Here is a 13,856-nt window from a genome sequence, read left to right on the forward strand (position 1 = left end):
TTAATCTAACTGAAATAGTTTTATTCTTTTAACTTTTTCAAGTTAAGGAAGTTGAGGAACTTCTAATTAGAAATCAGATACTTTGTTTTTCCTGCCAAACATATTATGTAAGATTATTGTCAATGTCAAATTTATTTATATGGCACTATTAAAAACCGGTTAAAACTGCACTAAAGTGCTTTACAAAACAGTAACACAATTGGATACGTTGATGGAAAGAGAGAATAATAATAATAATAATAATAATTAAATAAAAAATATAATAAAACATAAACCATTAAAAAAGAACACAATCTCCCTACTGATTGTTCAAAACCTGCTGGCAAAAAATTTGACTCTATTTACATACCGGCTGCAACTCTGTAACAGGAGCTCAAATGAGACAAAAATGTACCTTTTTGGCAACAAAGCAACCAATACTAAGCTAAATTTTCTAATTAATAAATACATTACATATGTTTAGAATAAATAGTATATGTTGGTGTCTACAAATATCCTTTGTGCTTGTTAGGTCCAAGACACCCATCAGGGTCTTCAGGATGCATCTGTCAAGCTCCTCCTGCAGCTGCTCACACAGTGGAGGCTCGCTCTGCAGCTCCAGGGGAAGATGCGAGGGGGAACTGATGTAAGGAACAACAAAAGCCAGCTGGTTATTGGTGTTTAATTCCTTAAAAACGCAACTAGATTAAGTGGAACTTGTTTTCTGCATGTGTGATATCCTAAAACGTGACTCTGTGGTCTCAGGAACAAACGAAATGATTAGTTTCATTGATCTCTGTTTACAGTTGTACTGGTAAAGCAAGATTAGTCGGTGTCTGAACCTGTTCTCTTTTTGTCTGTTCCTTCCTTCAGACCAGCCCCAGGCTTCCAGAGCGCAGCCCTCATTGCTCAGTGCTCCATGCGGTGGAAGGACTGGCGCTGCTGCTCCTCTGCTCGTGTCAGATCAGCACAAGAAAGCTAGCCGTCGGTGTGTTAAGAGAAATACGCTGCCTGTTTACGGCTCTGGGACATGCAGAGGTAAAGCACAAAAAGCTTAACTCTTCAGGCAGCAAAAACTGACGCTTCAGTTGGCATTAGATATTGGTTTAAATGTGAAAATTATATACATTTAAAGACCAGTCTTTGTATAGTAATATATTAATAGTTTGTTAGAAAATGGCTACTATAAAGAAAAAAATGCATAGAAACACAAAATTTACAAGATTTTATTAGTCATTCTACAGTGACTTCTTTGTTGGTGTGATGGTGTTATATAAAGAGCTGATTATCTGAATGTCGCCCCCTACAGGATGATGACAAGCCCATGATAGAGGTCTTGGACCAGCTGAGCCCAGCTGTAATGAACAGCTTTGTTCACGTGGCTCACTCTGACTCAGTGAGCGTTGATTAAAATTACTACACTAGATCCAGCACAACCGAGTCTTCCATTATTGAAACTGACCATTTTTTTCTCTGCCTCAGTCGTTACCGCTCAGTCACCACGTTGACCTACAGTGGCTTGTAGAGTGGTCAGCTCGGCTGGTGAGCAGTTCGTACGACGTGAAGAGTCCCAGCTACGTCTGGATCTTCGCACAATGCGTGAAGGACCCGTGGGTGCTCTGCCTGCACATCTTCCTGCGACAGGAACACCTGCCCAAACACTGCTCCACCGCACTGGGATACGCATGGCCCTACGTTTTCACACGCCTGCAGCTGCTTTTGCCTCTGGTTGACCCTAAGTATGATTCCACTCCAAATCATGAGCAGCACAGAATGCTTAGTGGAATCTGAATAACTCCCTCTCTTTTTCTGCAGCAGTCCAGTTAATGCGAAGAAGACCAGCACGGCAGGCTCCAGTGACAGCTACATTTCACTGTGGCGTAATTATTTGATCCTGTGTCTGGGTGTAGCCAAACCTAGCATCATGTCACCTGGCCACCTGAGGGCTTCCACACCTGAGATCACCGCCACCACCCCCGATGGCAGTGTTACTTATGACAACAAGGTGTGTGTATATGCTGGTTGAAATATGCGTTTCTGATGACTCCCTTAGCCAATTGTACCTCCGTTTGGTACCAAAGCTTTGCCATTTTGCCCCTCCCTACTTCTGTTTTGTGCCAAATAACAAACCATAACCATTGAATATAAACATATTTCTCTTTGTAGTTTGGTATTTTGATGAAATAATAATTGTACGCTTTTATAATAGTCCTTTAGGTCCATGTGGTACTGATACCTGTTTGGTTTTATTGAATCTTTCCTCCTGGTAGAAATTATTGATTGCAGTCATGTAAGCTTTGATTTTCGTGGCAGACTTTGTAAATTATTTTAAACCATTTGATGTCAACAGAGCGCAATGGGGAAAACCAATGAGATGTATCATTTTTTTCCATATTAACTTTTTATTGAAAACGTTTTTATACAATCCATAAAAAAATGTTAGTTTTGAGTTCTTTTTATTTTCCATTTAAGTTATACGTGTTAGTGCTATCAACAAAAAAGTATTTATAATTTGATATTTTCGTCATAAAAAAAATCCTGGAACCTATTACTACTGCTGCTGAGTGATAAATGTGTGTATTTGTGTTGCAGGTCATAGGAACTCCCTCTGTGGCCTGGCTATTAAAACAACTTGTCCCACTGATGAGAGCTGAGAGTCTGGAGATCACAGAGTCTCTGGTGTTGGGGTTCGGATGCACAAACGCTCTAGTCTTCAGGTATTTGAACATAAACAAGCACGCATCCACACCTTCAACTAAGCAGACCTTGTTTCTTAAATGCTAGGCTCTGATTATGGACTTGAAATTGTTTCTGTGTGTTCAGAAATCTGTGATTTGCATAAAGTGTGTGTTTTGTTTAACTGTTGCTTTGTGGGCTGAAATTTTGCTTAAGCTAAGAGTATAGAGAACACATGGATTTACAGTGTGTTGCAAAAGGAAACACTCCTCTTGAACTTTTAAAAGAAATGCTTTTAAAAAATTACTGCACAGTGGCGCAGTTGGTAGAGCTGTTGCCTTGCAGCAAGAAGGTTCTGGGTTTGATTCCTGGCCCCGGTCTTTTTGCATGCAGAAAGACATGCGTGGGTTTTCTCCAGTTTCCTCCCACAGTCCAAAAACATGTCAGGTTAATTGGCCTCTCCAAATTGCCCCTAGGTGTGAGTGTGTGTATGCATGGTTGTTTGTCTCTGTGTTGACTGGCAACATGTCCAGGGTGACCCTGCCTCTCACCCGGAACGTTAACTGGAGATGGGCACCAGCAGCCCTCCTGACCCCACTAGGGACAGGGGTGTAAAGAAAATGGATGGATTGATGGCTGTTACATGGCCTAAATACAAATGCATGCCACACCTTGCAGATTTCTTTTGTAACTGATTGTGAACAGCATGTCTCATGTTCCTTCCATTTCACAATTCCGCACTATTTGGTGGCAATTTGTCTCATAAAATCTCAATATCTTAACGTTTGTGGTTGCTGCAGGGCACAATGCTGAAGAGGTATGAATATTTTTCAAATGCACTGTAGATTCCAGTGAAAAATTAGTCTCATGTTTGTGATAAGGTTGTTCTGACCTTATCACGAACATGAGACAAACTCGATTACCAGTTACTATCCTTCTGCATCCATTACTTACTCCCATCTGTCTCCACATTGCTGTCATAGCTTAAATAAGTTGCATACTTCTGTGATCCAAATAGAAGAAAAAAATGCGTCACTGATGTGGAAGAGGAATTCTTAGCGGGAACGATTTTTTGTTTTGCAAAGTGGAGGCAGCTCATTGCAAAAGGGAGATACCTAACTATAAAAAGACAATCTAGTTTTAACCCAAAGTATTTGTAGAAAAGGCCCTTACTGTGATAAAGAGATAAAATTCTCCCCAGACAGATACACCTGTCATTGCTTTGTGGTATTCAGTTTTGGTTACATCTGATTTACAGGGAACTAGTTGAAGAACTCCATCCACTGATGAAAGAAGCACTGGAACGTAGACCAGAGGTAACACAATCTCTAAGACACACTCCAAAACGTTAAAAAAGATTAAAGCAGTTTCTGAAGAAACACTGTAAAAATATAATTCTGCTAAACAACTGAGTAAAAAAAGCTCGTTCTGTTGTTAAAAAGCTCAGTAATCTGCCAGAGAATGGAGAAGCTTCCATTCCACTTACAATATGGCAGCAGATAATGAATGTTTATACTGATTACGCAGTGTGTAATCAGTATAAACAGCAGCAGTAAACTGACAGAAGCTTTTCCTCCTTTCAGAACAAAAAACGCAGAGAGAGGCGGGATCTCCTCAGGCTGCAGCTACTGAGGATCTTTGAGCTGTTGGCCAGTGCAGGAGTCATCAGTGACAGGTACCACACACATTTCAGCTCCTGAGAAATGTAGTTAGGCTGCCTTAAAAAGCACAATGCAAAGTTTTATGCATGTTATTATAATTTAAAGTGTTAGACAAACAACTTAAAATTTGTATTACACCATAACTATTAGTCATTCAGACAACTCATTTTGGGATGACAGATTGGCATGAAGAAATAAACTAAAAACCAATAATGTGAAATTAAGAAATTTGTAAGACTTGCAGCCACAAATCCAGCAAAAGATTTTTTTAAAGTGTGAGTTAACACTTGAATTTTCTTTTTTATTATTGTTATTTTAATTGTTGCTTGCCCTTTTTATTTAGGCTTTCATATTCAGACACACCCTTCTTTTATTTGTCTCTATTTGTAAGATCTGCTTTCTCTTTCTTTTTCTTTGTCTAAAGCACTAATGGAGCTCTGGAGCGAGATTCCTTGGCACTCGGAGCTTTGTTCCTTGAGTATGTGGATCTAACCCGGATGCTTCTGGAAGCTGAGAATGAGAAAGAGCTGGATGTCCTTAAAGACATCAGAGCTCATTTCAGTGGGATGGTGGCTAATCTTATCCAGTGTATTCCAGGTAAGTCATGGTTTTGCCTCCCAGTGGTTCTCTCTTTCAGTAAAAGTGTGGATTTTAATGATCTTACGACAGCCTATGGTCGTACGTCTATGCCTCTAACGCTCTCTCACCTGCGCAGTCCACCACAGGCGCTTCCTCTTCCCTCAGCAGTCGCTCAGACACCACCTCTTCATCCTCTTCAGCCAGTGGGCCGGACCCTTCAGTGTTATGTTTACTCCCCTTGATCGCTACAGTGACCGCAATCACCAGATCACTCGCTATCAGTACTGTGCCCTCAAGGTAAGCAATCCTGAATTTGTGCTCTTTTCCAGACTAATTTCAGAAAAATAAGCAGCACCTTTGCTTTTATAATCCAGGCCATGTCTGCAGTTTTGTGTTGTGGTCCAGTTTTTGACAATGTGGGTCTGTCCACTGATGGATATCTCTACAAATGGCTGGACAACATCCTGGCCTGTCATGACCTGCGGGTAAACTGTTCTGCTGGCTTTGATATAAAGTCTCTGTGTCGTTTTCTATAAATATACCTTAATTAATAAAGTTCTGTTTCCCTTAAGGTGCATCGTCTCGGATGTGAAGTAGTCATACTGCTTTTAGAGCTGAACCCAGACCAAATTAATCTCTTCAACTGGGCTGTGGATCGCTGCTTCACAGGATCTCACCAACTGGCCTCTGGCTGCTTTAAGGCCATCGCTACAGTCTGCGGCAATAGGTCAGTAATCGTTCGTTATATGACCTTCGTTGCTCGTATCAACATCAAACAAAATGTTTAAAGAAGTTATTAAACCTGTTTTCTTTAAACTGTCAAATTATATTATGTTGCTTTATTTATTTTTGTAGCTTACAATGATTATCCATCTGGTAATAGTATCTTGTCATCTTAACAGGAATTATCCATTTGACCTGGTGACTTTGCTCAATCTTGTGCTGTTTAAGGCCTCAGACAGCAACAGGGAGATATATGAAATCTCCATGCAGCTCATGCAGGTAAGGAAGAGTGGGTGTTGTTAGTATTCGTATAAATAGGTAAAAAGGAAATGGTTAAAGCTGAAACTTGACAGTCAAGGCTAAATGATGCGTGCAGGTGCTGGAGACCCGACTGTGTGCATACTCTAAGAGGATGGTGGAGCAAAAGCCGGGTAATATTTTGTATGGGACACACGGCCCGCTACCTCCGCTCTACAGCGTCAACCTGTCTCAGCTCTCCATCCAGCTAGCCAGCATGTATCCTGAACTCACACTTCCTTTGTTTTCAGGTAAGTCTTTCATTTTTAATATGCATAATAGTCACAAAGTGCAACAATACACGCTAATCTTAAAAAGGGTTGTGATCATATAATGCAGGAAATTAGTCAAATGTTCACAAAAAAACATGTTTATGTTGTAAAAAAAAATTGAATAAAAGCTACATCCTAAGTACTGGTCCAGTTGTAAACTGAAACTTTTATTCTCATCCTTTTATGTCCTTCTGTGCTATAATGTTTCAGCAGCAGCAGTGGATAACAAAACAGCAGCGCCAGAGTGTCCTTGACATGGAGTTTATTTTTCAATCTGTGATTATTTGTGTCTAACTTCCAACATACTGTATGGAAGATGTCTGAAACGGCTCTTAACTTTGTTTTAGCTCTTAAAATGAATCTATTTTCATTTCTTACTTGTAGCTCATAAGGGTGAAATTCATTTCAATATCCAAAACCGAAAAATGCCAAGACAAAAAGTTAGCAAAAAGCAGCTGAGTATGTTTCTCTTGCAATGACATCATTGCTTAGCAGAATGCCCACCCTAGTCATAAATATGTCCAGCCCCAATTTTATTCTTCCTGTGAGAAAAAGGGAGTCAGCAGAAATATAATCAGAGAGCAGTACCTTAGAGACCTAACAGACCGGCAACAGACAGGTCAATTCTTTATCGTCCCAGTCGGGGACATTTTGTGCGCAGAAGCGTTCAAGATAGTCAAGGCAAAACCCTATGCAGAGATGCAACTATTTGGAGAACAACTGCGTTTTTATTTAAGCTTATTTAAGCTTAGGGACATCAGAGGACTTTTTTTTTTTTAACAAAAGACAAAAATTTATAGTAAAAAAAATATCTGTGAAAACTAATGCTGACAAATAGCATCTGTGGTCTTCTTGATGGTCTGGCTGTTGACTCCCCAGGAGCCATGCATTTCCTCCCTCAGCTTTGGGTTGTTCCAAGAATACAATTGATTCATAACCTGCCATAACTATTCAACGTATTCATGTTTGAAATGACTTTTTTGGTCATTTTCTGTTTGTCCCCAGATAGCATGCCATCATCCCTCTATCTTTTATTTATTTGCTTGTACAGGATATTTTTTATTTTAATGTTTCAAGATTCTTAGGGTTTAGGGCTCAGATGCATACGTGATCATGTCCTCTGGTTCTTTGTTGAACATCTGGACGCTGGTGAGCATCATGCAACGACCGATTTGATATCCGGCCTTAAAATTCATTTAACACCTTGAAATGGATCATTATTAATTATGTCCAGGTTTAACCTCAAAAGTTTATGATTTTATCTTGTCAGCCCTTCAGTTCACGCAGCTGTTTAGCTTTTTTATCAAAGAATAGAGTATTTTTAACACAATCTTCACTAATTGAAACTTGCAGAAACTGATTATATTCTCTCACATAATGTTTTTGTCATGCAGAGGTGAGCCAACGTTTCCCCACTACACATCCTAATGGCAGACAGATTATGCTGTCCTACCTGCTGCCCTGGCTTAGTAACATTGAGCTGGTGGATACGGGGCTCCTGCCCCCAGCTTCAAGCCCTTGCACGCCTGAGGAAGAAACCCGCAGTCAGACGCAGGGCATGACCCCCAGTCTGAGAGGGAACGGATGGGGATCCTTGCAGGCGACGTCCTTGGTACTCAACAACCTCATGTTCATGACCGCTAAGGTACGAGGGTTCTTTGTTTTGCGCAAACATTTGCAATTCATCAACAGAATTTATCCCGAGTTATAAGTAGATTTTTGGTGTTTACGTGATCAGTATGGAGATGAAGTTCCTGGACCCGAGATCGAGAATGCCTGGAATGCTCTGGTGTCCAACGAGAGGTGGAGCAACAACCTGCGAATCACTCTGCAGTTTCTTATCAGTCTGTGTGGTGTCAGCAGCGACACCACATTGTTACCGTATGTAAGTAATATATAAAATCCTACTATTTGACGAAACCTTTTGAAGGGACTCCTGTCCAGCTTGGAAAAGTATGAAGATAGATGGAATTTTGTTTTCATATTTATTTGGTCTGAATAAATATGGAAGAAGAAAATAAGGTTTTAAAAAATTTACTTATAGTCTTCTATTTATTCCCAGCCTTATATCTACTTCTTTGTTCCCAGTGTTTCTTTCTCCCTCATGTCTTTCATTCTTTAATTTCTTCCTTGTTTTCTCACTTCTGTCCTTCATTTCTCCCCCTCAAGTATCCTTCTCTGTATCCTTTCTCTTGTTTCTTCATTCATATCTTCCTCTGTCCTTCAAGTCCTTCATTCTTTTTATGCCTTCTTCTTTTCTTTCTTTCCTTCTTTTCTTTCTTTCTTTCCTTCTTTTCTTTCTTTTTCCTTCTTTTCTTTCTTTCCTTCTTTCTTTCTTTCTTTCTTTCTTTCTTTCTTTCTTTGTTTTTTGATTTCTCTTTGTTCTTTTATTTGTTAGTCTATTTTTCTATTAATTTTTTATGCCATTAATTTCTCTCCTTCCCTCTCTCTACGTAAGGGACTGACAACTCTGGAAATTTCAGTCTCGAAACTGAGCTAAACAAATTAAGCAATCTTTCCAATTCTTATTGTGTTTCAGATTAAAAAAGTTGTGATCTACTTGTGTCGAAACAACACCATCCAGACTATGGAAGAGCTTCTGTTTGAGCTGCAGCAGACTGATCCAGTCAATCCTGTAGTTTTGCACTGTGACAATCCTCCCTTCTATCGCTTTGCTGCCAGCAGCAAAGCCTCGACTTCACAGACAGGTGAACAGATGGATTTTTTGGGGGGGATTTTGTCTGTGTTAACGTGACAGAAAGTCTGTAGATCTGAAATCTATTCTTTATTTGCAGGCACCACGTCCAGCAGCAACACGGTGGTGGCTGGTCAGGAGAACCTACCGGACACAGATGAAAATAAGCTGGTCAGAGAGAATGGAGAGCGGTTAGTTACATTTCCCTGTACTGAGAGTCAAAGCGACTCTAATCTTACTACAAATAGAAAAAACCCACAAATGACAGGAAAATGGAGAAACTGAGACTGATTTCCATCTTTAATGTCCTACATTTAGGAGGGCGAGGGCTCACAATAGGCTGGAGTCCCGCTACAGCAACAGCTCTGGAGGTTCCTACGAGGATGAAAAGAGTGAGTTACCTTATGACAGTGACTATTAAAATGTCCAGAATCTAGGTTGTGTCTAGTCTTAAAAAAGCAGGAGGTCATGTGGAAAGAATGCTAAAGAATCTGGAATATTTCTCCTTTTAGTCTAAAATATACACCACTCCAAAGCTTTAAGCAAGTTGTTACTATTCTGGTAAAACTCTCCAGGGTGAGTCAAAAGTAGCTGGTGGGAATTCCCCTCACATTTTTAGACTTCTTTGTCTTTTCTTATGTTTGGCAAATATTTTGTTTCTTAAATAAGGCCCATCCCGGTTAATATCTTTATGTGTTTGTTTTGGATGACCTCCATTCAGATTTTTAATCAAAGAAATATAAAGACATTACCATATTACATTGGGTTTTATGTAGTTATCCAGTGTTTATTAGCTGTCAATATGGTGCATTCACTGCTTACATAGAAAGATAATTGATGGCCAATCAGGACCTGTCAAACCTAAAATCTCATCTGATCACCTTCCAACCTCTTGGTTCTGATTTACAGCAGCTTAGCATGAAGAGCATACATCAGATAATCTGGTTTAACAGCGTCTTCCAAGCAATTATATTTTAGAAAACTACTGAACTTATAGGTTTTGCCTCTGGTGGTTTCCTGGAAACCGGTTCCAGCTGCAGTTAAAATAACATATAGTTGATTTATAATGGATTAAGAATGTTTTTTGTTTTTTATCTAATCGTTGGCTGGAATTCTTTCTTATACTTACTTAAAAAAAAAAGTACAAAAACATTGTCTCTAAATATAATGCCATCTATGAACATCCTTTAGCTGTAGTAGCTCTTGCAGGACTTTAACACTGTAAAAATGAATGATTCTCAATAGCCCAAGTGCAGAAGGATGAAGTGTCCTTGATTGTATTTGATCTTTTCTTTTCTAGCTGACCCTCTGCCGCCATACGCTGGATGGCTTCTTGGTGTTTTGGAGACCAACCGGCCTCAGCCCTTACCCATGCCTGTTAACGGGGGCTGCTGGGCCCCTCTGGTAGACTACCTTCCAGAAACCATTACTCCCAGAGGACCTCTGCATAGGTATGCACATGTTGATTGGAATCTCAAACCAGTGGCACAAAAAGTGGGTATGCACTAGATGCGACACATATAGGTGCTGCACTAAAGGAGGCTCCTAAGCAGTGGCGGAAAAATTCTTTCCAGTCAGCATTTTCTGTATTCAGCAACTGTTTGTGCTTATATAGTTGATGGGAGCAATAACAGAGGCATGGCCTTCCTTCACCTCTACTCCTGTCCACCACTCACTCAGACACTAGAAGCATTAGACAGAAACCAGATAAACCAGATGTTGTTTATGTAGTTATTATTTAGGAGGATTTGCCATGTTTTGTTTCCCACTTGCCTAAACCTTTTATTACAACACAGTGCAAGAGGTGGGACTGTTTAACTTCGAGAAACTTGAGAATCATAAGCTTCACTTTTGCTTCTTACCAGGTTTTCCTGTTTAATTGTTTCCTGTTCAAAGAGAAGCTTAACAAGTTCCAGCATGAAGCAAGCACACAATCAGTTTTGACCATCAGACTTAATTAGTTTTCACTGAGCAACAAATGCAACTGTCTAAAGTTACTTCCTTGTTTAACCTGTTGACACACATCTCTTTGTGCCAGAAGTGAAACTGTATGGGCTTGTGATTGTCTTTGGGGTTTTTTGCAGTTTTGACTCAACAATTATATTGCTTTATCATGTATGAAAGAGAAATTAAAGACTGCAGAGAGCTACACTAAGTTGCAAAGGTATTCACATGCCTTTTGTATATTTTAGTAGGACTTTTTGTGATAGACCAATACAAAGTAGCGCATTATTATAAGGTGTGAGGAAAATCTGTTCCTTTTTGGGGGAGGGGGGTGCGGGGGGTAGGAGGGCTGAGCGAATCTGTCACTAAATAAACAACCAGTTACTGTAGAAGGGTTTATGTTAATAATTATTGTAAGAAAGGTCCAGTCGAAGTCCAGTTGAATACAACCTTTTCACATTAAGTAGAATTATCAAGGGGTGTTGCAGACCTTTGTAAGAGTGTTGTGTGAAAAAGGAGAAAAAAAATAAAATGTTCATTTGCTTTGCCCTCATGATTCTTGCCTGTGCGTTGGCCTTTAGGTGCAACATTGCTGTCATCTTTATGACTGAAATGGTGGTGGACCACAGCGTGAGGGAAGACTGGGCTTTGCACCTGCCCCTGTTACTTCACGCCCTCTTCTTAGGTGGGTGTCTGCAATACGCACAGCTTTGACCTGATTTATACAGAACATCTTAAAAGCTTGTAGCTCTTAATTACAGAGTTAAAGGTGGAATGAATGGAACATTGACCTAAAAAGATCAAAAAAATATGTTTCTGATCATTAATATCAGTTTAAAACCAGCAAAACAGTCGTGAGGTGTTATTCCTTATATCAGCTTCTACCATCACTTCATTTCGTGTCCACATAAATTATTAAGCTGTTCTCTAATAGACGGACAAACACATTCTGTATAAGTATAAAGACAAACCTTAGCTGCCAGGTTTGTCACTGTTAGACCGTCTTCTTAGCTAAATACAAACATCAGATGTTGTCGTTTTGTGCTGCCATAGAAAACTAGAATGCACTGCAAAGCTTATGCATTCCTGTATTCATTTATCATTAGCAATAGTCCATGTTTTATATAAAAAAAAGACAGATGAACACTCAGCAGTTAAAAACAAAGCACATACTTAGGTAGTGTTTTTCAGCTTATTTTGCACCATATACCTGATGTTTTCCTAACTGAATGTTTGTTTGTATTTTCAGGTCTTGATCACTACAGACCAGAAGTTTATGAACACAGCAAACGCCTCCTTCTTCACCTCCTTATTGCTCTCTCCTGCAACAACAACTTCCAGGTCTGAACGCACTGTGTTAACAATCCATTTGGATGCCCAAAAGCAAGACTGCTAACTTTATTTCTTTCTGTGTTTGCAGGTAATAGCGTCAGTGCTGATGTTGACGAGGGAAATCACGGACAATAAGACCCTTACTATTAAGTCCAGCTACCACTCAGAGTATCAGCAGTCACGTAAGTAGTAAATGTGATGTTCCTGTGCTGATTACAGTTCTCAATACTTATTTGCAGGGGATAATATTGCTAGCTCACATTTTAACCCTTGTTGTCACGTTTCTTTAGAAGCGCCTGACTTCCTGCGAGAGTGGCAGGCATCTCCTGTGGTGGACTCGGGACTCAGTTCCACCTCCAACTCATCCTCTGCCAGTCTGGGTGGTGGGAGCACTGGAGGCAGTGTTGGAAATTTGCCCCTCGTAACTCCAGATGACCTTGAAGATCTGGAAAATGCGCCCAATGAGACGGAAGAGAAAACAAACAAGCTTATCGAGTTCCTCTCCACGAGGTAATGTCACAGAGTCTCTTGCTCATGGGTGCTTTAGAGGAAGTGTGTGAAGAGCATCTTTTTTTTCTGCACGCCGTGTGCTGTGTGCATGTTTAAGTGCTTGTTTAACTTGTGTGTGGTGCTACTGGTGGTGGGTATACAGTGCCTGGAGTACTGTGTTGTTCTTGCTCAGAGCTTTTGGGCCGTTGTGGGCACACGAGGACATCACTCCAAAGAACCCCAACTCCAAGAGCACAGACCAGCTTTCCAACTTCCTACGACATGTTGTCTCTGTCTTCAAGGAGTCCAAGTCTGGTGAGAAACCACTTTTCTTGGTATTAAAACTATAAATACTTTTTGCCATTGCCAGTCAAATATTGAGCTATAATCCTGTGAAAAGTCTTTAGTTGTTTTTTTATATTTATTTATTTTTTTGTCCAACTAAATGTTTCAAATGATCAAACTAGTTTTAATGCCAAAAATAACCTGAATAAATACAAAAATCAGATTTCAAATGATAATATTTATAACTGGTAAATAGTCATCCAGACCAACCCGGTTTAATGTGACTTTTTTTTTTTCACAGTGAAACATGAACAACTTGTTTAGAGCTCAATTAGATGTACATCTGAACTTTTACTAATCTAATACAAAACCTTAATTTTGCTTATTGAAATCACTTGGAGATGGACCTACTGCTGCTGTCGGTTCATTGTTAGACTAACAAAAGTACGCCTGAATTCGCTTGATTGTTTGCTTTTTGCTAACTTCCTTTTGTCAGACGGATTTTGTTTAATTTGATTCCATAGATCAGGCAGCAATCAGGTGATTATTGAAGCTAAGCTAAGCTTCCAAACAAAGAAAGTTACTTTCTCACATAAGGTCAGGTTGGTTTGGAAATTTATGTTCCTTTAAAGAATTAATTTCTAATTGAGAATTGCCTTTAGTATTTATTCTGGTAAAGTTCCGTGTTTCCATGTATGTTTTTCTTCATCTGTTCATCCATCTCTCTGTTCAGACTTCCACCTGGAGCAGCAGCTGAGTGATGTGGCGTTACAGACAGCTCTGTGCAGCTCCTCGCGTCACTACGCTGGGCGATCCTTCCAGATCTTCAGGGCCCTCAAACAGCCAATCAACAACCACGCCGTCTCTGACCTGGTCTCGCGCCTTGTGGAGGTGGTGGGAGAACATGGGGACGAGGTGCAGGTG

At 39.9% G+C, this 13,856-nt stretch overlaps 1 protein-coding gene across 11 annotated transcripts in view; it reads left to right on the forward strand.

Annotated features, from left to right (window-relative positions):
• Positions 1-13,856, forward strand: part of fryb (furry homolog b (Drosophila)) — a 72,253-nt gene that overhangs the window by 46,309 nt on the left and 12,088 nt on the right. For 5 of the 11 annotated variants that reach the window (XM_007554622.2, XM_007554581.2, XM_007554572.2 and 2 more), the window contains exons 19-44: positions 512-625; positions 853-1,017; positions 1,289-1,375; positions 1,462-1,718; positions 1,795-1,984; positions 2,572-2,696; positions 3,914-3,971; positions 4,239-4,330; positions 4,741-4,913; positions 5,032-5,192; positions 5,270-5,380; positions 5,468-5,622; positions 5,798-5,897; positions 5,995-6,166; positions 7,582-7,832; positions 7,926-8,072; positions 8,727-8,895; positions 8,983-9,073; positions 9,201-9,274; positions 10,183-10,333; positions 11,408-11,511; positions 12,076-12,167; positions 12,247-12,340; positions 12,449-12,668; positions 12,811-12,962; positions 13,666-13,853. In XM_007554622.2, the coding sequence (XP_007554684.1) occupies positions 512-625; positions 853-1,017; positions 1,289-1,375; positions 1,462-1,718; positions 1,795-1,984; positions 2,572-2,696; positions 3,914-3,971; positions 4,239-4,330; positions 4,741-4,913; positions 5,032-5,192; positions 5,270-5,380; positions 5,468-5,622; positions 5,798-5,897; positions 5,995-6,166; positions 7,582-7,832; positions 7,926-8,072; positions 8,727-8,895; positions 8,983-9,073; positions 9,201-9,274; positions 10,183-10,333; positions 11,408-11,511; positions 12,076-12,167; positions 12,247-12,340; positions 12,449-12,668; positions 12,811-12,962; positions 13,666-13,853 (3,693 nt within the window). The remainder of the gene's footprint in view (positions 1-511; positions 626-852; positions 1,018-1,288; positions 1,376-1,461; positions 1,719-1,794; positions 1,985-2,571; positions 2,697-3,913; positions 3,972-4,238; positions 4,331-4,740; positions 4,914-5,031; positions 5,193-5,269; positions 5,381-5,467; positions 5,623-5,797; positions 5,898-5,994; positions 6,167-7,581; positions 7,833-7,925; positions 8,073-8,726; positions 8,896-8,982; positions 9,074-9,200; positions 9,275-10,182; positions 10,334-11,407; positions 11,512-12,075; positions 12,168-12,246; positions 12,341-12,448; positions 12,669-12,810; positions 12,963-13,665; positions 13,854-13,856) is intronic. The other 6 variants (XM_007554600.2, XM_007554589.2, XM_007554631.2 and 3 more) reach the window with 3 other exon arrangements.

Source organism: Poecilia formosa, unplaced genomic scaffold, assembly GCF_000485575.1.
Source record: "Poecilia formosa unplaced genomic scaffold, Poecilia_formosa-5.1.2 Scaffold3, whole genome shotgun sequence".
NCBI lineage: Eukaryota > Metazoa > Chordata > Actinopteri > Cyprinodontiformes > Poeciliidae > Poecilia > Poecilia formosa.